We start from the raw sequence: 26,861 nt of genomic DNA, 5'->3' as shown, positions 1-26,861 counted from the left end.
GAGAACAAGTGATGATCGCTTTCTCTTTGGACATGCATTCTAGCACCATAACAGATGGAAAACTTAACTAAAATACATAAAATCACTGCTTTGCTGCTGCTGAATCTATACACGAAACAAATTTTTTTTTGTCATTTTTACTTTGTAAAAAAATCAAAAACATACAGCATAGCCACTGTAGTCTGATTCCTGAATGGAATGATTATTTTTATTGAATCAAAAACTGTGCAACGATTCCCAAACGAATGACTCTCATGAGACTTTTTTTTTTACTTAATTAACTTAATAAGCACGAGAAGTGTAGTCCAATTCCTAAACAAATTAATCTTATGAATCTGTTATTTTTGTATATTGAATTAAAAATGACAGAGCATCCGAATAATGTTATGAGTCGGCACATATTGACCACAAAGGGGGCACTCAAGCACCCTTCTGAAACCTAAAATGACAAATGGGACACCCTACGGTCTCATGGACTTAAAGGACACGCGCACGCGGCAGCCATTGTAAGTCCACAAGCCAAGTGCATGAAGTGTGCCATTTGGGACAGGGCCCATGAACAGTGTAGTCTCGAGCAAATTACTCTAATTAGTCTTTCACCGGAATCAAAAACAGCATGAGCATTGCAGTCCGAATCCCAATTTTGTTTTACTTCTGCTGGATCTTTTTAGTGAATAAAATTTACTGTGTTTTCTTGTACTTAATGCTCATGACTCTTGAGACTCAAGTAAACAGTGTTGGTGGTAACGCATTACAAGTATCGTGAGTTACGTAATTAGATTACTTTTTAAGTAACTAAGTAATGCATTACTTTTAAATTTAAATTGGTCATTTGGCATAAACGTGTGTAAACATTTGCTAATGAAGTTCTAGACTAAATGTGAGCATGCATTTATTTACTCATCTTACTTGCATAAAAACAGATTCAGTAATAAAAACAGTGAAATGTAAGAGTATTGAACTTTCTCCTGCTGCAATTCAGAATGGCAGCACGGCTTATTCATTTCACTTTTGGAGTTACTAAACAACAAACAAACAAACAAGCCCAGCCAAGATGATAAAAAGTAACACAAAAGTAACAACACATTGCTTTCTATAAAAAGTAACTAACACAATTTGTTACTTTTGTAAGGAGTAATACAATATTGTAATGCTTTACTTTTAAAGTTACTTTCTTCAACTGCAAATAAGTGTAGTGACTGGTGGTTCATATGACGTTATGAGTTTTGCTGTGGTTAAAAAAAATATTTAAATATGTAACCACATTTTTTGTTTGATTATTATTAGTATGTAATATAAGACCAAATATTGGACTGTGTTTATGCAGTGGACTCAGAGAAGTCATTGAAAAGTATATGTAAACATTAAATAAAACATTGGAGATCCTCGAAGTATTCCTTCCACTCAGCCTCCCTGGGAAAGTCTATGCCAGGGTACTGGAGAGGAGAATCCGGCCGATAGTAGAACCTCGGATTCAGGAGGAACAGTGTGGTTTTCGTCCCGGTCGTGGAACACTGGACCAGCTCTATACCCTCTACAGGGTGCTGGAGGGCTCATGGGAGTTTGCCCAACCAATCCACATGTGCTTTGTGGATTTGGAGAAGGCATTCGACTGTGTCCCTCGCGGCGGCCTGTGGAGGGTGCTCCGGGAGTATGGGGTCCGGGGCCCTTTGCTAAGGGCTATCCGGTCCCTGTACGACCGGAGCAGGAGCTTGGTTCGTATTGCCAGCAGTAAGTCAGACTTGTTCCCGGTGCGTGTTGGACTCCGGCAAGGCTGCCCTTTGTCGCCGGTTCTGTTCATAATTTTTATGGACAGAATTTCTAGGCACAGCCAGGGGCCGGAGGGGGTCAGGTTTGGGGACCACACACGATTTCATCTCTGCTCTTTGCGGATGATGTTGTCGTGTTGGCCTCATCAAACCAGGACCTCCAGCATGCACTGGGACGGTTTGCAGCCGAGTGTGAAGCGGCTGGGATGAAAATCAGCACCTCCAAATCCGAGGCCATGGTTCTCAGTCGGAAAAGGGTGGTTTGCTCGCTTCAGGTTGGTGGAGAGCTCCTGCCTCAAGTGGAGGAGTTCAAGTATCTTGGGGTCTTGTTCACGAGTGAGGGAAGGATGGAACGGGAGATTGACAGGCGGATCGGTGCAGCTTCTGCAGTAATGCGGTCCCTGTACCGGTCTGTCGTGGTGAAGAAGGAGCTGAGCCGCAAGGCGAAGCTCTCGATTTACCAGTCAATCTACGTTCCTACTCTCACCTATGGTCATGAGCTGTGGGTCATGACCGAAAGGACAAGATCCCGGATACAAGCGGCCGAAATGAGCTTTCTCCGCAGGGTGGCTGGGCGATCCCTTAGAGATAGGGTGAGAAGCTCGGTCACTCGGGAGGAGTTCAGAGTAGAGCCGCTGCTCCTCCACATCGAGAGGGGTCAGCTGAGGTGGCTCGGGCATCTTTTCCGGATGCCTCCTGGACGCCTTCCCGGGAAGGCGTTCCGGGCATGTCCCACCGGGAGGAGACCCCGGGGAAGACCTAGGACACGCTGGAGAGACTATATCTCCCGGCTGGCCTGGGAACGCCTCGGTGTCCCCCCGGAAGAGCTGGAGGAAGTGTCTAGGGAAAGGGAAGTCTGGGCATCCCTGCTTAGACTGCTGCCCCAGCGACCCGGCCCCGGATAAGCGGTAGAAGATGGATGGATGGAAATAAAACATTAACATTTATTTAAATTTATTTACCAAATTTATCTCATCATTTGTATTTCAACAAAACTTTACACTTGAAACGACTTCCATCATAAACTTCATTTTTCTTCATTCTACATTTCTTATTTTGTTTTAGAAACCATAAGTACGCCTGAAAGAGACTGTCTCCAACCTGACCTCCAACCTCAGATGTGCTAAAGCTTCTTAAAGCCAGGACCAAAACTCATACAGAGTGTGATTGGCCATAAATAAGACATTCCGGTGCTCTGATTTGACGTAACATTGAAGCATTTTATAGCACCAAAACTCTGAATGGATTTTACACATATATAAACACAAATGTTTTTGGGTGCTGATTTGTGGCTGTTTATAGTCTGTTGGATCGGAGAGATGAAAGCAATCAAACCCACAGGTTGGTTTATTACTGGCTACTCGCCTCCACCCCAACCAATCACCTCTCCTTCCTCCCGTATAATCCATCAAGATTATTCCACTTCTGCAGATATAATGATTAATAAACATCCACAGCATGCTGACAGAGCCCTTCCAGAGGCTCCTTAATCTGTTTCCTGTCGCACTGACGACAGCTCGGGCTGTCACACAGGAAATTGGAAAAGCTTGTGTTTGGATGCATGCAGGAACACCTCGCTAAGATTTTAGACAGCATTTATCAGCCCGACAGCTCTGCAAACTCTCGTCCTCTCCTTTTCTTTCTACTGCTTTTTCCCATCAGCTGCCTTTTTCTGACAGCCTGGTTCACACTGTCACTTCCACTGAAGCAAGTCTGTATGTTCTGTATGAGTTCTTTTCCCTACTTCCCCTCAATCCTGTCATTCATGCCTCTACTTGCTGTTATCTTGTGCCGTCCCTCTCTCCTGCTGAATTGAATGAGTGGTTCTTCACCCTCCTTGCCCCCTTGCTCTTCTCTCTCTCTCTCTCTCTCTCTCTCTCTCTGAGTACGTCTCAGTCAGCTCCCAAGGTCAGTAGTGCACTGCCTACGGAGTGACCCAGCATGGCTGTCCCAAGAATCATGTTTAAAAATATTGAAATGTCCCTCAAGTTGCCAGAGGACAATCACTTTTTCTTCAGATTTTAATATATATATATATATATATATATATATATATATATATATTTCCTTCCTTATGTGCATTATAGGTAAACAATCCTGCAAAAGCATAAAATAATTAGAGCAGTGTTATTTTAGTAGTGTAGTTTTGTCAATAGTTATAGTTTGATATTATTTTTATATTTTCTGTTTTCACTTTAATTTTAGATAAACGTTTTGTTTTGTAGTTTTTTTTTAAATGTGGCTATACATACATTTTTATTTATTAATTTTAGTTTATTTATTAGTTTTATTTATTTTAGTAATTCAAGTTAAACTACACAAAAATGAGAAATGTTGCCTATAAAATAAAACATTGCAATTTATTTCAGTTAACGTTTATTTTATTTCAAGTAGCGGAAATGTTTTTATGGTTTTAGTTTTAGTAAACAATAATAACCCTGAATAAGAGTTGATAGAAGAAGATTAGAAAGACCCCATTTTATCTCTATTTATTTGTCAATTTATGTTCAGCAATTTTGTACTATTTGTTTTATGGCTTGCTTTATTTTATTTGTGTAATGTCTGAATTCATTTTAATTTGCAACCTCATAATCATGCCACTTAACCAAGTCACCAATGTACCATGCAAATTTTAAAAGAAGCCGCTTGCTAGTGCCCAAATTTGTGCAATGAGATGCAGCCTCTTACACTTTTAATTTCCCTTGATATCCACTCTCTGTTTTCCTGTTTATGAGCACTTTTGCAATGATTCAGATCCTCTAGTCACCTCTCTTCGGCTGGTTCCCCCAGACGCAACCTGAGCAGGACAGAGTCTGACTACAGCTGATAATGGAGCTGCTGATAGAGGATATGAGTCTAGGCTGTGAGCATGCAGGTGTCAATCCTCCACTCTAACGCTGTACCACAGGCAGAGCGCAGATGGGTGTAATGTCCCAGAAGACACAGCTTCAGATCATAGCCCTGCAGCTCTTCACTGCCAATGTTGCATTTTTATCTTTTGATGGGGTAATTTCATGCGTGGGCTTAAACATCCAAAATTAGGCCCATAGCCTACTTATAACATATGCTTGATAAAATAGCCATAAAAAAGGATTAGGCTACGTTATCCAAAAATACTCACTTTCATGTTCCAAAACCATATGACTTTATTTTCTGATAGGGGTATTGTCGACATGTCTAAAACTATATCTAGGCTAACGTTATGTAAAATATCTATAAAATCTGTTGTTTTGTGGGCTACTAAACTGTGGTTGTCATACTCACTAAGTGTTAATAAAGGCACGATTGTACATTAATCTGAAAATAATGAAGCTATTAAAAATGTGAAATGTTTTGAATCAGATACTGGCTGCTACAATAAATTGTATATTTCGGATATATTCCTTATTGTCTTTGAAAATTCCCTCTTTCAAAAAATAATAATTGTATTTTTTTGTAATTTATCAAAGATCAACGATCTCTTCTATAATTTTGGTCAGGCACAAGTTTGAACAGCCCGCTTACGCTTAAGGACCCCTCAGCATCCGAACATGGCGGCGGTCACAAGGCTGTGCAGTGTCCTCCGGTTGTCATTTGAAGGTGCGTTTTGATTAGAACTCTTGTTGAATTAACTTTTTTTTTATAACTCTATTGAGCGTATGTCTTTATGTTTGGTGAGAGATAATGTAAAGAGTGTGTAGATTATAAGAGGTTTAGACATCCCTGCCAGAGCTGTCAGTCAGTTGTCATATTGACCACTGATATTTGATGCATGTGTTACTAGTTACAGTATGTGTCATATTATCTTCAGTTGTTATATTGTGTACACTATGTCTTGTCTATATTATTTTAAATAAGTATGAGATGACATTATGTGGAGAACTTCATGTAAGCAGTTGCTTAGTATGGGAAGTGTTCATGTGATATACCATGACTAGTGTATTCAATAGCCGTTTCAGAAACTTTGATATCATATCTTTGGGCTTCTTTGTTTTTATCAGAAGTGTAAAAAGTACCTAAAAGCAATACTTGAGTAAAATTACAGATACCTTAACCTTACAGTGAAAATGACTACATTACAAGTTACTTAAAAGTCATTATTCTAATACGACTTAAGTCCTATGCCCAAGTTCACAGACAAGGCTTAAGCCTAGTCCCAGACTAAATACATGTTTGAGTCTTTATTGAAAGCAACCTTGCACTGTATCTTAAAATGTGTCAGTGCCACAGTTTTTCCTACTTAAATCTACTTAAATGTCGTAATTTAGCTAAAGCTTAATCCTGACTTAAAGGCACACTATGTAAGATATTTGCATCAAAATATCCAAAAAACACTAAAACAATGTTATATATTTTGTTGATTTGTGTACTTGCATTATCCGAAATGTTTCTAAGAATCCAGATAAATAATCCGTTTTAAACAGAACACGGACTGTGTCCGTGTGTCGCCTATCAATGACATAATACCCACGTTACACTCGATTTCCACCAAAGACGGTTTAATATATTATGTGTTTTATTAGACAGGTGAGCAACTGTTTGGATACATTCATCGACAGAAAGCGAATCATTGTTATACAGCTCAACACAGTTAGTCTTTTGTTTAAATCTCGTTTTCTTGATTTACAGCGAGTACCATATTTACCATGCCTAATATCGATCTAGCTCACTGCAACAAGTGTCTCATATAGTAGCCGCCGAGCGAACGTACAGAGTAGCATTATAACAGCTTTTATCACACTCAAATGTATCTAATATGATAAAACAGCGCTGCGTTACCTCACATACGCATGGCCGGAAGAAGCGGAAACGGTCGTCTGCGGGATAATAAAAGCTCCACTGCTCTCGAGCTGTGTGTCGTGCTTGTCTCTCATTAGCAGTTGCTCCAGCGGCATTGTTCCGCTCCAACGGCTTTCGTAACGTTAATACATTACCAGTCATCCATGAATTTGATTTCTGCCTGATGCCTGTCATATTTTCCACTGGCTTTAGAGGTGAAGACAACAACAAGACAACCATGATTCAGCAAAATCATTACATAGTGTGCCTTTAATCAAAGCCCTTTCTGTGAAACCGGGCCTCAGGGTATCTGATATTAACAGTACTTAAATATTTTACTTGTACTGAATATAGGCTCAAAGATGCACTACTCAACACCTAAGAGACATGCCTGTGAAAAACAAGAAAGCAATCATGTTTATTTTCTAAAGTCGAAATAAAACTGAACAATATTGCAATTGACTTAACAGCCTGTTAAACGTCTACTACGAACACTCAAGTCTCAGTTAATGATGTTGTTTGTATGTAATCTTTTTGACTGAATATGTTTGCAGAGATTTAGTATGCACATTGTATGTTCACATTTTTCTCTGAAAAACAAAGCTACAGCCAGTTATTGTACTTTGAAATGTGCGTTCCGTGCCGGAATGTCTGTTTTTGCTTTGGTCTGTGCCATACCGCACTTTGTCAATTTGCCCAATAGTATTTCGACAGCCGAGTTGCCAGTTGGCGGAATACGCAGCGTATTGCAGCCATGGAAGCCAGCAAACAAACTAGGTCAGAGATCGCAGATTCTACCCGACCTAAAAATCATCGGCATCCATTTAAAAAGCTCTATGTCCAAAGGCATGTTAAAACGCTGATAAATTAACTCATCAACTTGGTGTGTATGGCTCGTCGCCCTACATTGTCACCTGCGCTCATTCCTAATATTTCAACTCAATATTACATACTGCACCTTTAAGCTCAAGTGCTCAAAAAGGGCACAAGCAAACCAATATTCTTCAAAAAGGTTGCTTCAATATAACGGATAAAAAAATTAATGTTAAGTAAAATTAAATAGTCAAAATTAAAGGTGCAGTATGTGATTTTTAGTGGCATCTAGTGGTGAGGTTGTGAATTGCAACCAACAAAAGTCACAGTGGCTGACAGGAAAATATGTCGTCGTCTGAGACAGCAGAGAGTAGCCAGTTAAACAATGAGGTTTCTTTACAAAGATAAATTAAGACATTATGTTTACTTAATTATTCAGTAAAACGATATGTTATTGCTAATATTATTGTTACTTGTTCATCATTGTGTCAGTGTTTTATTCGCTGACTTTAGCTAGCTTCTTTGCACGAAGAACAACATAGTGACGAAACGCATTTGTCCATTTAGGGCTACTGTAGAAACATGTCGCCGCAAAATGGCTATTTCAATGTAAGGGGACCCGCGGTGTATGTAGATAGAAATGGCTCATTCTAAGGTAATAAAAACATAATGGTTCATTATATAAGATCTTTATACACCACTGAAAACATAGTTATGTATATGATATTGCATTTCTGTCAACAGATTTCTCCTAAATATTACACAATGCACCTTTAAGTAGTCAAAGCCTACTTGCACTGGACATGCTGGTTTCGGCCTCATCACCGGCTGCAGCCATGTACATCTCCATGCATCTCATTTATGTCATTTATGTCAGTCAAGATACGTTAAAAACGGACACGCGAATAGAAATGGTGGCTAGCGACAAAAAAAAATCTGTCGCGTTAATTTTGATCATGGCTTTTCTTAAAAAAGAAAACTGAAAAATAAAACAAAGATGTGTGTGGAGCAAGTGGTGGTTTGTTGTTGTCTCACTAATTGAGTCATCAGGTTTGACAGTCCTATTGGTGTTTTGATTTGACGGTTGTTGTCGAAGTCACTGCAGCACTGTGTGTCAAATCTTCTGACACTGCCAGAATTTTAATGGAGATAAAATTTTATTGCAATGGTCATTAATGGGCTGTCTGCGAAAACGTCAAACTAGTGATCAAAGACTACATATTTTAGCCTAGGATCAAAAGAATCTTTTAGGATTCTCATAATTTGTATCAGACTGCCAAATCATGGCTAAAATTGTACAGTGTGAAACCTGCTTTACTCATCAAGGCAAGGCAAGTTTTTTTATATAGCACATTTCATACACAAAAGTAATTCAAAGTGCTGTACAAACAGGAAACAAATGAATAGGAATAAAAATGGCCTAAAAATTGTCTAAGAAATAAAAATATATTTTTTTATTGTACATCACAAATGTACTGGAGCAAAGAGTACTTATTCAAAAATGCTAATATCTTTGATACTCAATCAAACTACAAAATAGTTATAAATATATAGAGTGTAGTAACTAATTACATTTACTTAAATACTTTACACCACTGGTTTTTATTGTCTTTGGAACTCAGTAATTTCTCTGTATCTTAGGTGATCTGATGCAGTGATGGTTAACAATTTAAGTGTTTGGAGTAGATAGTGAATTTTTTTTTTTTTTTATGTCACCACAGTGAAATCAAAATTGACGATTCTGTGCACATTATTATTATTTTTTTAAGTCATGATGTGCCTTTGTCATTTTTAATCAAAATAACTTCCCTCTTGCAGAGACATCTCTTCTCTATTGATGTGTTACTGCTGCAACGGCGGGGCAACCTGTCATTCACATGTCACAATAGCAAACCACAGTCGTTTCCCAATGGACTAAATCAAGACTCCTGCCCTACATTTTCTCTTGTTTAAGAAGCTGCTTCACTCTGATATACGCCACAATAGGGAAGAAAAGACTATTGAAACTTCCGTTTTACGCCGACTTTAAGAAACGTCCTGTCCTCTGTCTCTCTTGTCACCAGGTGTCGGAGCACTGAGAGCTCTAGGGGACGCTGCTCACCTCTCCCACTTGGCCAGACGCAGTCCCACCCAGTATGCTCCAGTCACTGCCACCCTGCAGCAGAACAGACATTCAAGCTTCTTCAACAAATGTAAGCATGCTATTATATGCTTTGTTTAGATGATTTTAGACGATCCCTGCATGTACTGTACCATATTGGCTTTAAGTGTCTGCTAAATGACAAGTTTCCAATCCTCATAGCGCAAAACATCTCAGCATCTGTCGGGTTCGGGTAAGAAGTGATTCGGGCCGGCTACAGATTTTAGGACTCTAGAAGACCTCTAATCTGCAGTCCACAGCAATTCATTTATGGACTATGAAGTTTTAGATTTTATTTTAAACTTATTTTTCCGATGGTAGCAAAATTACTTATAGATCATGGGGCATGGCTTGCTTCTACATGAATCTTGCTAGTATGGAGAATATTGTAGAAGTGATGCACAGACAGTCTTTTGCGAGTTAACAAACCATCTTTGCTGGACCATGAAATCTGAATATAAATATGACTCTTAATTTGAGTGAATTAAAAAAAACGTCTGCTTAAGAGCCCCTTTATTCTAATATATGCAACATCGTTTGTTCCCGCATCTCTTTTGCTTGTCTGCTTTCATAAGGACCTGCTCCATGAACAGTTTTTCATTAAAATAGTGCAAGCTTAATATAATTATACAATTATAAAGAAAAATCTGTGCATCCAAAAACTTTTTGTTTTGTTTTAAACTTTTAGAACTGCATAGGGATGTGCCTTCAGCATCTCTCTTGCAGATGGTGTGGTTGAGTCTACCAGCATAAGTGCGTTTTTGAATGCTTCGGTTTTATGTGCGTCAGTGTGTATTGGGGATGTTTGGTTGTCAGATAGAATTATGAAATTTCTTGAACTGCTTTTGTTAGAATCGGATGCTTCATTAGGCCTGGCAGGCCTCTCGGTCTCATCTAATTAAGTCCTAATTAAATCAAAACAACATCAAACAACTCCCAATGTCCCAGATTACCAACCCCTCTCCACACACACACACACACACACACATCCACACATCATACTTGCATGGTAAAACCAACAGCTGAAATTTACATTTTAGTGTGCAGTTGTTAAATACACAGGTTAAAATGATACCAAGGGTTTATTATTTATTCTTTACCTTATTTGAGCATGTTCGAGTGCTAATAGACTGTGATGTGTTGCTGTAGGTGTGTGTTGTTTTTTTGTTTTTTTTTATTTTTTGTTTTTTTATTCACATCCATTTATTCCCTTAGTGACAGCGGATGAGCTTTGGCGGGGTGTCTTAGCCGAGTCCGGTGCTGGTGCCAGAAAGGGAAGAGGAAAGAGAACCAAACGTAAAATGAAGAAAGATCTCAACAGAGGCCAGAACCTTGGAGAAGGTACATCCCACTTTTGATCAATTTACTACTTCCTTACTAAATAAACATTTTAAAATCTTACTGACCCTTAGCCAGTTTAACAGTAGTGTACATGGCCATTTTGCCACTCGAAACAGGCTGTTTTTGCTACTGTTTACTACTTTAAGACTTTAAGAATTATCTCTGTTATGATTATCTAATCCTCACCATTGTAGTTCACACTACCGTTCATCAGAAACACTGTATAAGCATGCATTGATATATAAGTGTGGACAAGTAAATGGCGATATACCATTTTATGACATGTTTTTGCAGCATACAAATGATCTGAGTGAACTGAGTGAGCTTGTGTAGTGAACTTTTAAGGCAATGTATGTCTGCATTAGAGCTGTGCTATTCTGGATAAACTGAGAATCAAAATAGAGATCACTATTCTGAATAGACAACTAAACAAATGTACTAATGGTTCTGACATAATGTTAATTCTTTTTTAAAAATATTTAATTAATTTGAATTCATTAAAAAAAGCAGTTTGAAAGAATGATTCAATGATTCGCTCATAAAGACTTTACTTGTTTCATTTCTTTACTTGTTTCATCCGGATAATTAAGCATTTTGGAACAGTCACTTGTTGCTACCTACTGGTGTAACAATTTAATTGATACAATATTTATTTGAAGTGTCAAGTTACTTTCAAAAGGTGATTTACTCTATTGCTATCGTAGACATCAGTGTTTATGTCTGGACTATAAACTTTTATCCAAGTACTTGATCATTTGAATGTTTTTAACACATAATGATATTGCATTTTTGAAAAGACTGTTTGTGAAGACGTTTCATACCTATACATGACAACTGTTCTCTCTGGCTCAGTGGCAGCACCAATTCAAATTTCGAAGTTCGCTGCGATCATACTTGTCAGGTTTAAAAGACATAGCCGAATCATCGTCATTTAGGAATAAAAGCATGTGGGTGTTTGAATCAAGACTGTGATTTTTTTTTAACGATTAATCTTGCATCTCTGGTCTGCATAGTACATCAAACATTAAGGAAAATGCTGTTTAATAATAAACTCTAAAAAAAGAACTACTTTTATTACCCACACCAGATTTGTTTTTCTCTGGACAGATTTAAGGCCAACACTAGATTAAAATGGCTATAAACAGCAATAACCATTAGCTGTCCATTTCTTGAGGTGTTTGCGCCCACCATTCCAGTTAATGAATATCAATCACGGCTTCAAGTTTAGAGGTTTATATCTCCCGTTGGAATCTAACCATCTTCTAAGCTGACATCACTCACTGAGTGCCACAGTTATCGAGTGCCATTATTTACTTTCACTTAAAAATACCTCAGGGGAATCTATCGATTTATTTTTCTCCCTTTCTTACACTCTCTCATGGCGGCTTTTCTTGAAAGAAGGTAGAAACCTATAGTAACATTAAGTGCATGCACTTAAATGGTTTCTTGTGTCCTCTTCAGGTCGTGCTGGCTACCTGTGGCCCGGTCTGAATACTCCGGTGTATAAGGATGGGTCCGTCCAGAAACCCTCGCAGCGGGGAGAGGTAGAGCAGAAGGAGCTGGCAGCAGCCCTGCAACGCCAGAGGGATGAATGGGAAAAACGCAGGAAGACCAAGATAAAGAAAGAGAGAGGCTGGACCGGCTACTCCTGGGGTGGGATAAGCCTTGGCCCGCTGGATCCGGGGCCCAACGGAGGTGTGTACCTTTTTGATTTGTCCCATTCTACTGAAAATTCTTGGTCAAGGAGATGTATAGCTGTATACTTGATTTATAATGAATGTATCTGAAATGGGCAAACGCTTTTATTAAAAAGGGTGTGTACACAATCTTTGACCATATAGTAAGATGTATGGCGCAACACCTGCATCTACACGCTTCGGTTGCTTTAACACTCAGACACTGTGAAACGAGATGCAGAAAGTGCAATCTCCTTGTAATTTACACAGCTGTTCATCTCTGTTCTGCCGCTCACCATCTTGCCGCGCAAATGTATTTCCTGCCGTCTGTTTGGCCGATGGGATGTAGTAGGTGCAATCTCTAGTAGTCGTGGTGATGGATTGCCCAGCGACGGTGAGGCCTGGAGTCTAAATCATGTCTAGATCTGTTCCAACAACTTCTCACCCCTGAGTCACAACAGCAACACCCCCTCCTTTAAATCGAGGAAATATGCTTGTCTCAGAGGCAAAATGAAACACCTGTAATGAGTTACTGCAGCAACCGAAGAGCCCTGGGGTTAGAGGTCATAACAAAACACTCACCTAATCTCATTTAACACGTTTGCTGTCCCTGATCAAAAACAAATAGGCTGTGTGAGCCCTTTTCACAATCTCAACCTGTGCTAATGACTTTTGGTGTTTATTGTCTTTTATAAAAAGGTGTGACTGTGCTTTGTCCTTTTTTTTCTTCTTTTAGAAACTTACGAAGATTTTGACTCGCGCGTCATAGAGGTGAGTACGAACTGAACCATGTATTTTGTAAACATGAAACTGCATTAAAATGTACTTATCCCCCCCCCCCCCCCCCTTAATTTGTTTAACATTTTTGTAGTTTATAAAGGCCGTTCTACAGATGAATGTTGCAAATTAGCTTTTGTACAAACACTATGATACTTGCATTGAATTGCAATGGTAATTTTCCAGTTGTTTTTATGTGTATTGCATCTCTCCCTGTTCAAATAAACCATAAATAAATTCATGAGTGAAAGGGAAAATACTTCATCAGGATTTGATTTGATTGTGAATTGTTATTATAAGTTAATATTATTTTCCCCTACCAACGACAAGAGATTGAGTTTTTGTGCTGGTTTGGCCTTTCTGGTTGATTTATCTACACAGCAGCTTGTTTTTTTGTTGTTGTTTTTTTAGAAATCAATACTTTTATTTAACAAAAATGTGTTAAATTGATCAAAAGTGACTGTAAAGACATTTCTAATGTTACAAAAGATTTGTCAAATAAATTGTTCTTTTAAACTTTTTATTCATCAAAGAATCCTGAAGAAATATGGTCACTGTTTCCACAAATCTGTTTATAATTAAGCAGCACAATTACTTGATAAAAGTAAGAAATGTTACTTAAGCACAAAATCAGCATATTAGAGTGATTTCTGAAGGATCATTGAAGACTGGAGTAATGATGCTGAAAATGCAGCTTTGCCATCAGAGGAATAAATTACATTTTAAAACAAATTTAACACTTACATTTTCCCTTGGCTTCTCGTCACAGTGCATTTTTGGATTGCTTTATCCACAAAGGATACACACTGTGTTGCCTTAGAATTGCCAAAAGGAAGTAAAATGCTTCAAGAGGCAGCATCATTTTGCCTACTATTTGGAAACAGCCTTTATGTCGAGAAAAGGCCTTAAAATGCTGCCTAGAAAAGTAGCTAAATAGGTTTTGGAACAGAGCTAGTGTGTTAGTGATGATGTCAAAGAGATGTTCTTTGGAGATATTTGCAACATTTCATCTTTTTTGAATTCAAGAGAATCAAGAGAAAGTGTTTATCGTTTGGTGTGTGTATCTCCCTCGTGTATGTGATTGCATGTGTGTATTTCAGAGCTTCTGAACCAGTCTCTTGAACTCCTAAATGGGAGGCAGTCGGGGCACAAAATTTGCTCTGCACAAAATTATCATGTAGTGTGTAGTATCAGGAGAATTATCTAATTATACACAACAATGAACGTTTGATAAACAAATCTCTGTGTAGAGCCCCTGGCTGGCACCACAAGACTCATTTGGCAGAGAAATGTTGCTGAGTTTAGAAAGGAAATCAGAACAACAATTCACCTCGGGTCCTCATCTCTCTTTCACTCTTTTTTTGCTCTACTGCATTCTCTGTCTTTCTTTTGTCCTCTGATTCTTTCATTTACATAAAGCTTTGTTGGCAAAGAAGTGGACAGCTTTACAGCCAAAGCTTTTTCTTCCCTATCTGAACACTGCAAAGGAATCAAAATGAAGGCTGATGATTTTGGGGAATTGTCCTCTTTTTTTCTTTTCTTCTCTTCTCTTTTTAGCTGTGTTTCAAAACCTAGGGATCTGCCTCGGTGCTGTGGTAGATTTTCCTTACGCACCTGCCCTAAGTTACCTGAGGGCGTCACCTTATCGACACCCAAGCGTCTCTTAATCGACACTTACAACTTTATATACTCTACTGGGCGTCTCCTCTTCAATACCTGCTTCAAGTCGGACAACGCCTTGCCCCTTTTGAACACTTGGGAGTAAGGTCTCTAGTGTTCCACTTAAGCACCATCACTTCAGAATGGAAATAAGATCTTTAGTGCTCCAGGAAACACTGTCACTTGGGAATGGAAGTAAGATCTATAGAGTCTAGTCAGCCGTGCAGCAGTAATCAAACAAACTCTGAACAATGCCTTTGAATATGCTTTAATCACAGAGAATGCCTCAGATCAAAAGAGTACAACAGTTTTTATAGAAGTGTATGGCAAAGGTGACATGATTCATTACATTATTTTATCTTATATGACTGGTTCTTATGTATAAGTCTTTGTTACTTGGTAAAAGCAAATTTGGATTCCTTGATACTCAAGCTTGTTGCTAGGGTCATGAAGTTTTATATATTATATAGTTTTTGTATTTACGCTGCCGTTCAAAGGTTTTGGATCAGTAAGAAGTCTTTTCTGCTTACCAAGGCTGTATTTATTTGATCCAAAATACAGTAAAAACTGTAATATTGTGAAAAATTATTACAATTTAAAATAACTATTTTCTATTTGAATATATTTTAAAATGTAATTTATTCCTGTTTTGGCAGAGCTGAATTTTAAGATTCTTTACTCCAGTCTTCAGTGTCTCATGATCCTTCAAAAATCATTCTAATATGCTGATTTGGCCTTCAAGAAACATTTCTTATTATCAAAATTGCTTCTTTTTTTTCAGAATTCTTTGATGAATAGAAAGTTCAAAAGAACAGCATTTATTTGAAATAGAAATCTATTTATGAGTGTCTTTACTGTCTTTTTTGATCAATTTAATGCGTTTAATGCTTGCTAAATGAAAGTATTAATTTCTTTCAAAAAAGAAAATCTAACCCCAAACTTTATTTTTTGTGCAAGGTGGAAACATACTTCCATGGTGTTTAATTAATTCAATAATTACTGAATCAAATCCACCTTGGATTTATTTTTTCCACTGAGCTTGTCACCGTGCATTATAGGATTGCTTACTCTATAAAGGTTGCTTGCGATGCTGCCAAAAGGATGTGTTTTAAGAGGTTGCGTAATTAAGTTTTTTTGAAACAGAATTCACGTCAGGAACGTTGCTGTGATGCCTTAAAATACTGCCTACAAAGGCAGCTCTCAGGGGTTTAGAACAGAACTATTCTGTTGCTCTGTCTTTTCCCATCTCTCTCGTTCTGTCATTTTGATTGACGTTTTAGGGCCGCTGGCAAAAGTGACTAGAATGAACCACCACATACTGTGAGTCAGACCCCCTCAGTCTTTTGCAATGTCCAGCACATTAGCTCTGAGTCTGGAGAACAACATATCGCATGTGACCGGGCACATGGTGGCGTGTTGTCCTCACATTACCCCCAGAGCTTATGAGAGAACCCAGTACACGCACAAGTGGGCTTGCACAGAAATGAAGAGTTTTTGCTGTTCTCCAGGACCTCCGTCTCTGGATGCAGATTAATTTGAAGTGGTTTTGAAAAGCTTGGTGACATTATCAGACATGCATATAAAGTGCTGTGTTTTTCCTTTCCTCCATTTCGCAGTCTCCTGGGTGTCCTAGACAAGGCACAAGTAAAGTCTGAAGGGCCCAAGTACTTATAAAGCCACATTAATTAAGCCAAATATTTCCTGTAAACCCAAGAACTTCTCCCAAGGACACACAATGTCTGCCAAGAGAGAGGGAAGAGAGCCATAGTGCTCTAGAGCGGATGATACATGAGCAAGACTGAGAGAGCGAGACAGACAGAGCAGGGCAAGAGAAATGGCTGATAGTTAAAGGAAAGTGATAAAAAGATTGAATGGTTATGAAGATAAATTAAAGCAAGAGGAAGAATTTTACAGTTTTAGGCTCCCATATGCAGTTCATCATGTCTTGTAATAGTTAAATGATCTCATTCCCCTTTACCGTATCTTACACACCATTTCACAGTCACACTTAACATTGTCAAGTTAATTACATTGTTATTGTCATACTACTCTTATATACTACTACATTTTACACCTTAAAATTGACTTGGTCTAATGCATTTAAAAACCTAACAAACAACCAATTTTAGATGTAGCAAGGCCAATGAATCTGCAAATAATGCAATGCTTTTTAACTTTCGTTGCAATTATTATAATTCATTAAACAATGGCTACCATCAACTGTTTGATTACCAACATTCTTTAAAATATTTTCTTTTGTGTTCAACAGAAGAAAGAAACTCATACAGGTTTGGAACAACATGAGGGAAGGTTATGGAAACTAACAGTTGTCATTGTAAATACACAATACTAACAAGAACTGTTAATAAAACATATGGACGCTGATCCTGATGAATAGAATGAACATCATACCTGCATTCAAATCCTAGTTTATTGGTACTTTTTGATAATTTCATGACTCACTAATGGACAACGTAACTGATGTTGCACTCTCGTAATTTAACCGCAAAAAAAAACATTCATTGTGAATTGGCCCTAAACAAGTTAAGAAAATATTGTTAGAATAATGACACTGTCCATAATAACCTGTCGTGTTTTTAGAATGCCGTGTCATGCAAAAGGCTTTGCAAAAGACTCTAGCGCATCGGTAAAAAACATCCTTCTAGCGGGTTTACATAGAAAAGTACACTGTAAAAGTAGCGCAGTGGAATGGAAAAGTGTGTTCTGTCTGACAGAAGAGCAAAGTCTTTTCAGAAGAGGCAACAGCTTTCATGCACTTAATTCTAAATGTTTTTTTTTATGCAAGACTTTTATTTTGAAAGGAGTTTTGTTGTTGTTTCTTTGACTACACTCCATGACCCACTCAAAACAGTCTTGCGACCCACTTTGGGGTTGTCCCACCGGTTGAGAAACACTTCTTTATTCTGTAGCCAAGGTTACATTGTCTACATATTTTTACACTGTAGTCCAGATTACTTTCTAGACCTACTTTCCACTGCTCAGTCCCATACATGCATCATTTCATTACACATACAAACAATTTCTCACCAAAGTGGTTTACATTGTGCTATGCCCTCTTTAGCATGTATTAAAAGATACAAAATGAGCACTGTGACACCCAAATTTGCAACAGTATAGGAAACAATTGGAAATTATTTCTAATTACAAATGGGATTTGAGAAGAGCTATATTATATAATCTTGGTTCACTAATATGTCTGACATATCTTTGTTATGAGGATGTAGTACATGTAATTTATAATGGCTGATTAGCAAAGATAAACACACTCATGTGCATTTTCTTTTATCTCTGAGCAGCATACAGAGGTGTAGTTGTTGCATTTCATTAAAATGATAATTGCGGGTTAGGACAACGGTTGCAGTGATTACATAATGACATGACCTAGACCAAGTACAGCTAATGAGCAGATGTGTACAGTTATGTGTCCATGCAAACCTTTGTGTTCGGTTTTCCTTCAGATTAACTTTTTGCTTTTACTGAATGTGGTGTGTATGTGTTTGTCTAAGCAGTCTGAACAGATGGCATGTGCTTCAGCATCACACTGACCAAATGCAGGTGGGAGTCTCCCCCACCCAACTCTCCCTCTCTTTTTAAGTAAACATTGTTGTTCTTTTTGTCCCGTCATCGTTTTTGTTTAGTGCTTCCATTTGAATAGCACAGTGTGCCATTACTGAGACCTCAGTGATCTAGAAAACGAGCAAATGACTACAGTGGATCTTAGAGAGAGTGTCACCAATTATAATATCTAGCGATTTAAGTAAGTGTGAGATAATGAAGTAGTCACATGTATTTCATTGGATGCACAGTGGTTCTCAACCTGGGTGCACTAGAGATGCAGATTGGGTTGTAGGTGATTGTTTACATACTTGGATTCTAGAAATAACCCATTTATCGATAGACCTTTTACTGGCTTGTATTGAGGTAAAAAATAATGACTAAGTAGTAAAATTAGTTAATCTTAACAGTGTAAATGGATCATTTGGGGTCAGTATGATCTTACTGACCCTAAGCTTTTGAGCAGTGTTGTAGTTTTTCAGTTATGCACTTGTAATGAGATCCCAAAGTGTAGAGTTTAATTGTATGAAGTTGGATTTCAAAAAGTGACCAAAAGTGTAGAGAAGAATCACTGATAAACAGAAAAACAGCTGAACATGGGAAATTAAATGATACTGAAGATTTAGGACCACCCTTGGCAATCTTATGCATGTGTGCCACCATTGGCATGAAAATTTGTAACCACTGGCGCAAGAGAGATTAATACTGTTTTTTTATTTAGCTGTTTACTATAGAGATGTTAAACTCCCTTGTGTTTGCATGTGGAAGTACCTCTTGTGGTAATCCTTATCCTCACACAACTGTATGAAAGCCAAATAATCCAAATGAACCATGCAGCGTGGATAAACCATGTAAACTGGCCTAGTGGGTTGCACAGGGGCACTTTGAGTGATGTAGTTATTTTGCTGTCAGAATAATACTTTATTATAAAAAAGAGGAGACTCTACTGCAACCAAGGGTTTAAAGCAAGGCTTTACTGCAACCAAGGGTTTAAAGCAAGGCTTTCTTGCAGAATATGACGAGTATGTATCGATACGAATATAATAATGAAACAAGATATGGCACTTCAAAGGGTTGCCGACTGCTGGTTTAGAACATAATCAGCTATATAACTTTTGTGCTTGAGCTCTTTGAACAGTCTTAAATCCACCCTGTAACTTCATCTGAACATGTTTAGTTCTTGCCAGTGGGTGGCTTTTTCTTTCAGCACAAAGATCTCATCATATCAATAATACTCCTACAGCAAACCTTACATAACAGATTTCAGTAAGGAGCGGGAGCAAGAATGCTTTTATTCTGTATTACTTTATACTATACAATTACACACACATCTACAGCAGAGAGAGAGACTGAGAGAGAGACTGAGAGAGAGACTATGACTGCAAAGTTTTTAACACAAGGTTTGTGTTCTCGAGCCACCAGGCACTGTTGTTGTGCGGATGAGCGGGCCGGAGCGCGTTAAGGGTTTTCTTTTAGAACGGTGTCGTGTTAGCGGCTCCTAAGTTAATAACTGATGACAGTCCATATTGTTAAAAGCACTATATAAATGAAGGTGACTTGACTTGACTTGCAGTATTTCAGATGCGTTTCAATGGAACATATTAGCCTTTTCTAATAGGTTTGTACTGCCTCCTGCTGGTTGCTTTAAGGAAGTACACTTAACAGAAATCGAGCCCCTGCAGCTATTGGCAATCATGTGTGATGTTTGTTATTTGATTGACAGGTCAAGAGCGTGTTTAACGTCACAGCCAAAGAGAGCAGGAAGAGATCCATCAGTGCTCTGGTCGCTGTGGGCAATGGAAATGGAGTCGCAGGTAAATCCGGACATGTGCACCTTTAATGATGATTCTCTAGCCTGAATTTCTTAATCTAGATTCAGGTCCTGTATACATTTTGTGTTGTTGTTTTCAGCATTTTTAGCAATAAATTCACTCATATGAAAATAACACAGCAATCCATATCTTAAAAATTGATTATTATTTATAAACAAAACATAAGATTAATGCAATTCCTGTCCTTCATAAAGTTAGAAAGCCTTGTGTGTTCACAGCAGGTGTTCTTTATTAAAGTAAAGTATGTTAAGTGTTCAGATAACTCACTGACTAGTCGGTTTTGAAAATATGCACTTGTGCACTTCTTAAGTCTGGAGTATATGGAATAATGCAGTAGTTTAATATGAGGCTGGGAAAAATACAATGGCCATAATCAGTGTCGATGAGCTGTTTTGTTCTCTGCTTCTCTGCAGGGTTTGCACTGGGGAAAGCAGCAGACAAGAACACCGCACTTAGAAAAGTAAGCCACAAGTCACATGCATACATTATTTCACGCCCACCCAAAGTCACATAACGGACACTCATTGGAGGCACAATTCTCCTCTCAAACTACCTGAGGTTAAATGACTTGCTCAAGGGGACAATAATGACAGAACTGGGCTGTGAGCTCAAGAACTCCTCAGTTCCCATGGCACATTTTGAACCTTCAGCATTTCAGTGTTAGAGCTACCAAATCAGGTTACAGTGAAATCATCTTGACATTAAATACGCTGCTTTGTTTTACAGGCAAAGAACCGAGCCATGCATTATCTCTTCTACATTGAGAGATACAACAACCATACCAGTGAGTCACACTCTACTCTGTGTGCGAGTGTTACACACGTGCGTCACTGTCTATCATATAACAAACAGACATTGTAAATCACTATATGTGCTCTTGTGCAGTTTAAGACGATTCTAGCATCATTAAGGGGGGAGGGATATTAAATTCATGTATATTGAATTCATAACACTTTGAAGTAATACACTTTAATAATATTTCACAATGTTACTGCTTTTATTGTATTTTTTTTAAATCAAATTTGGTGAGCAAAAGACTTTTTCAAAAACATAAACTAAACTTTTCAACAGAGGTTTATACTCGAGAGAGAAAGTGTCATATGACTCTGAGTTTGCAGACTTCTCTTTCTATGTGTTGTCAATGTCTATCTTTTCATCCTCATGTGCAGTATATCATGACATGGAGTCTAAGTTTAAAAGGACCACACTCAGAATGAAGAAACAGAACAAAGGTAACTCACACACAATCAATCACAGTTTGCGTAATAACAGAGCTGTGTGCCCAGTATGTTAGAGCTTATCTTGTATGTTTTGCAGTATGATTCTTTTCATATAAGAGAATCTGTTTCCACATACATCCATCACATTTTCAAGTCCAAAACCTAGTAGCATGCTACTGTGCCCACATTGGATCAGATTTTGAGGGGAACGATCTCTGATTTTGTGACTGTGTGCGTCACTTGTGACGTCAGTCAGTACTGCATGTTAATAGTGCAAAAATAGCAGTTATAAAAAACTTTGTCATTTCAAACTGTCAAGCACATGTATCAGATTTTCCTTCACGTCTAGTCTGAGCCACAATGGATTTAATGATTTCAGACATCAGAGCTGAAATTATGATGTTCGTATTTGAGATGGAGTTCTGAGTTCAGCTCTGATGTGACTCAAATCCTCAAGAGTCCACGTCTTACCTCTGACACTTAAGTAATGAAACCTGGCGGGAACTGTTATGATTGGACCTGAAACTCACAGAGAACCTGATCTGCCACCTTTTCCATCTGTAGACTCTGTCTTGTAATGTGTTTAATATTTTTCCTTGAACACAGCCGTGGGATCACACTTACTCTGGATGTCTGTTCTTTTGCTTTCTCTCCTCCAGTGTTAATCTCACCCATGAAAATGTCAATTGACTAAGGTTTTTTTGATTTCAAGATGAAACTAGATGTGCAATGTGATGATAAACAATTTTAATAAAAATGTACCATTAATGAAAATGTCAAGATAAAAAATAGCAAGGTATTAATAATGCACATGGTCTGTAATGTACTACCTAACCACATACAGTATAATGGTCTTAGTTAAAGAAATAGTACACCCAAACAATTGTATTCCACCATCATGTCATTCCAAACCTGTTTGACAATTTTTTTCCTTTGGAATATATTTTGAAGAATGCTGGTAATCAAACAGTTTCGGTTACTGTTGACTTCCACTGTATGGCCCAAAAAACAATGGAAGTCAATAGGACCTGAAACTGTTTTGTTACCCACATTATTAAAAATGTCTTCTATTATGCTTCACAAAAGAACGAAAGGCATAGAGTGACATGAGGATAAGTAAATGATGACAGAATGTTCATTTTGGGTGGACTATCTTTAGATGTTATTTTTGTTGAATAAATTTTGCCATATAAGTCTCAATAAAATTACCTGATATTAATGAAAATGACAGTATTGACAAAGTCTTGACTAAATTTTGTTTTCAAAAGTAAAAAACGAAATAAATAAAAACTTTACCTTCTCCCTTTATTGTTTTCTCTCTATCAGGTTATGGTCTGCATTGTCATCGGGCAGTGATCACTCTCTGTAAACTGATTGGGATAGAGGATATGTACGCAAAAGTAGACGGTTCGGTCAACCTCCTCAACATCACCAGGGCTCTCTTCCATGGCCTGGCCAATCAGGTGAGAGATAATAACAGTACCATAACCTATAAGATCAGTCTTTGTACACGTCTCAGTGGCTTGTTTGAAATAGTGACTGATTTTGCCAATTATGGTGTGTCCCTGCATCAACATCTTTGGTAGCCTATTTACTGACTATTTGCTTAAAATATAGCGTTTACTTGTTGAAAAATACTTGCCATTGTTGTAATTTTTATGATAAAACTTAACTGGTTTAAATAAGTAGCTGTAGTATTATTAAAGGTACACTATGTAGTTTTTTTATTTTATTTTATTTTTATTTTTTAAGTATTTTATTAGCTAAAATCAATATTCATAAATATGTCCGCATTGGTGTAAAATTCCCTCTTCCAATGATCTGACTTATCCTCGTAAGCGAAGAATTTCTTATCTTTATTTACATTGGACGGGTAAGTCCTAGGAGGCTTCAATGTTGTTCCGCCATTTTAACCAACTATAATAGCAGAGATGGACAAAAAGCATTAGCCTACCTCAACGCGTTTCCACAACGCGTTTTCGTTCGGAACCAGCATCACGTGACTGAAACCAGCTGAAGCGGATAAGGAGATCAGTGAGAGGCGCTTGTCACTGCCCCAGCAAATTTGAAAGGCTGCACTGCACGGTACTTCATAATGCAGGATCATACTTATGCCGAGCCACAGGAGAAGGAATTCTCGTCATCAAAAAAGCATGACCAGCGAAACCTCATCACCCAACAGAAAACTTGATGAAGTGCTATTGGAAGACATGTTGTCATAGCTTCTTGGTACATAACAGCTACCGTTAGCGAGGCGCTAGAGAGCACTATTCGTCTGAATGCAAAATACAATTTCACCGCTAGATGGGAAAAAATCCTACACAGTGTACCTTTTAAGATTACTGAGATTTAACTGGTATATGTAAATATTGACTAAAGAATTTTTGGCATCATGATGAACTTAACCCTACCTCTAACCCAACCATTAAAGGAGAACTCCACAGTAATCGATTGTCGAGTTCGCGCGCGTGATCATAGGTAACTAAACATATGCGCGTGAACTCGACAATCGATTACTGTGGACTTCGACCGAAAACAGGATGTAAATACAGGTATGTGCGCTGGCTGAAATAACATAATTTTTATTCATATCTTTCACATCTACTGCAGTCAGATTCACCCGTGTTCACTCTGAAGGAATCACTCACAATGGCTGTGCACTTGTAATGACACATCAAGGATGTTAAGAGGCTAAAAGCAGGTTTAAAACTTGCCCCATTGAAGTCAACAGGGTGCAAATTTTAAAAAGAGGATAACACGGTGTAAGCAACACTGATTTTTGTTGTTGTTCTCTGTATCAACAGCACTCCAAATTTACAAAAAAATGAGCTCAATGTTAAAATTGACCGGAGTTCTCCTTTAATTACCTCTTAAGTCAGAAAGATATTATGGGTAAATAACAATGTTGTTTAAGCCCCTACTCCATTCTTTATTCTCACACTAAAATCAGATTGATGGTTGATGGGACTGTTCTTCCAGGAACACGTGGTTGCGCCAGTCATGTATTTGATAGTATGTAAGCTGTCACAACAAGATGTTACTGTCTTTTCAAAGTAATTTACCTTAAAATAAACTAATAGAAGATGAATTATTTCATCTGAAATGCTACTCAAATGTGCAATCAAAGCAAAAAAGTGCTAGTATCCTTTCTCTCCAGTGGGCCAGATGTTGTTTTTTTGTGTTTTTTACTCAAATGATGTTCACCTGCAGCATTTGTGCTGTGTTTGATAACCCTTTTTTAAAGTAATGGAAAAGCAATCAGGCTAAATCCATGTAATTCCAGTCATCACTGCAATCCCGAGTCCTCTCTCATTGGATCCCAGAAGAAGTGGGAATTGTGCAGAGAGAGATCACTGGTATAGACTAATCCATTGTTCACTAGGACCTTAAGTATGCATGATCACAAACTAAGGACACTCTAAACTGGCTTGGAACTGACGTCCTCTCCCCTGTCCCTCTACAGGAGACTCATCAGAATCTATCTGATAAAAAGCAGCTGAATGTGGTGGAGTTCAGGGCCGAACAGGGCCCTCTGCCCATCGTGGTGGCGCGACCGCAGCTCGGTGCCCGTAAGGAACCTGAAGCGGAGGACGATGTGCCCAACCCACGTCTGCACTGGGCTGATGTGAAGGCCGCACAGGGTGTTAAGAGATCAGTGTGGGCAGAGGTTAAAAGGACCATCTGGTGATCTGAACGAGGATGTCCAGCTAAAACGCACTGCAGGCCGACTCTCTAGTACGGAACTGACAACCGTTTGCTGGGAAGAGTGTTGGGGCATGTGCTTGGATTGGAACCATGCTGCTAAACTACCATTTCACCAAACAGTTAAAGTCCAGAAGGAGCCCCAGAAATGTGTTGATGTGTCCATATACATGAACGAAGAGCGTGGAAGTGAATGTAGACTTTGTACTGTAAATGCACCAATAAATCTACATTAAAACCCCTTTACATGTCAGCTTTTTTTATATATATCTATCTATAAATTACAGAAACGTCTGTCTGTCTGTCTGTCTGTCTGTGTGTGTGTCTGTTAACCACATATCTCTCGAACCGTTAGTCCGATGGATTTCAAACTTGACAGGTGTCTCGCTACGGGCACGAGTAAGTGCAGTGCCAAGTTTGACGTTGTTTGGATGAGAAATGCTAAAGATATCGTTAAAATATATCATTTTTAAAAGGTTGTGGTTTAAAAATAAACATTCTGACATAACCACTCAGTCAGCTACACTGTTTACTTCTGAATATTATAGTTTGGTTCCAGAACGTGATAAATCCATTTTGATTAATTTGAGTAAAAATGTGTTTTCTTTACCAAGAAAGTGTCAAGATGAAAACGACTATTTTCTATTTCAAACTTTCACATAGCATCTTTAGGTTATAATAACATAAAAAATTCAAATCCAGATTTTGATTTTCAAAGATCTATTATAAAAACGGATTATTTTTCCCCAAAAATGCAATAAATTCATGACACTTTTTTTTTCAAAATGCAGTTAATCCATTGAATCAATATAAAAGTTATTTTTTATCATATTGAAACTGTTGAAATCAGCCATCGCTAAGAAATATCTCCTGAACTTTTTTGACGGCGATCAGCTCACAAAAACTGATTTTGCACGGGCACTTTGCACTGCTCCCTGAATTGACGCGCTTATTCATTTGTGGATGTTAATTGAATCTGTAAGTCAGCTATGCTGTTTACTTCTGAATATTATATTTCATTCTGGTGTGCTTAACGTTATCGCTACTGTGTAATAGTAGCCTATGCTATTCACCAACTAAACATATCCTATTCAAAGTGTTCACAGTCTCTTTCACGGGCATCATTTGTAGTAGCCTATTCACAAACTGTTTCCTCAAGCATAGCGTTTTCTCGGAGTTCACTGTGTGCTTTCTACCATGCACAAATAAAATGTCACTGAACTTTTGCTGTGTAATTGTAACAATGAGCACTCAAACACACCAAACCAGCAATTACTAAAAACACACTCAAAAACTGATTTTGCACGGGCATTTTGCACTAGCACTTAGAAGGTTGTGGTATACATAAACACTCAGTCAACTACACTGTTTACTTCTGAATATTATAGTTTATTCACAGCCATCATTTGTAGTAACCTAGCCTGCACCCTGAATTCAATGCATTCACAGTCTCTTTCACGGGCACCAAACCAACAATTACTAAAAACACACACAAAAACTGATTTTGCACGGGCATTTTGCACTAGTCTATCTATAAATTACAGAAACGTCTGTCTGTCTGTGTGTGTGTCTGTTAACCGCATATCTCTCGAACCGTT

General features: G+C 38.1%; 1 protein-coding gene across 1 annotated transcript; it reads left to right on the top strand.

The window, feature by feature from the left end:
* Positions 1–5,277: 5,277 nt before the first annotated feature.
* On the top strand, positions 5,278–25,509 carry mrps5 (mitochondrial ribosomal protein S5). Its single transcript, XM_084096383.1, has 11 exons — positions 5,278–5,348; positions 9,404–9,532; positions 10,696–10,821; positions 12,283–12,516; positions 13,234–13,268; positions 20,233–20,323; positions 20,755–20,801; positions 21,068–21,125; positions 21,511–21,573; positions 22,888–23,024; positions 25,025–25,509. Exons 1-11 carry the CDS (start codon positions 5,300–5,302, stop codon positions 25,247–25,249), a joined length of 1,194 nt encoding a protein of 397 aa, XP_083952509.1. The 5' UTR covers positions 5,278–5,299; the 3' UTR covers positions 25,250–25,509.
* Positions 25,510–26,861: the final 1,352 nt, after the last annotated feature.

This window comes from Abramis brama (assembly GCF_963993115.1).
Source record: "Abramis brama genome assembly, chromosome: 21".
NCBI lineage: Eukaryota > Metazoa > Chordata > Actinopteri > Cypriniformes > Leuciscidae > Abramis > Abramis brama.
This window is presented reverse-complemented; position numbering and strand designations above follow the sequence as displayed.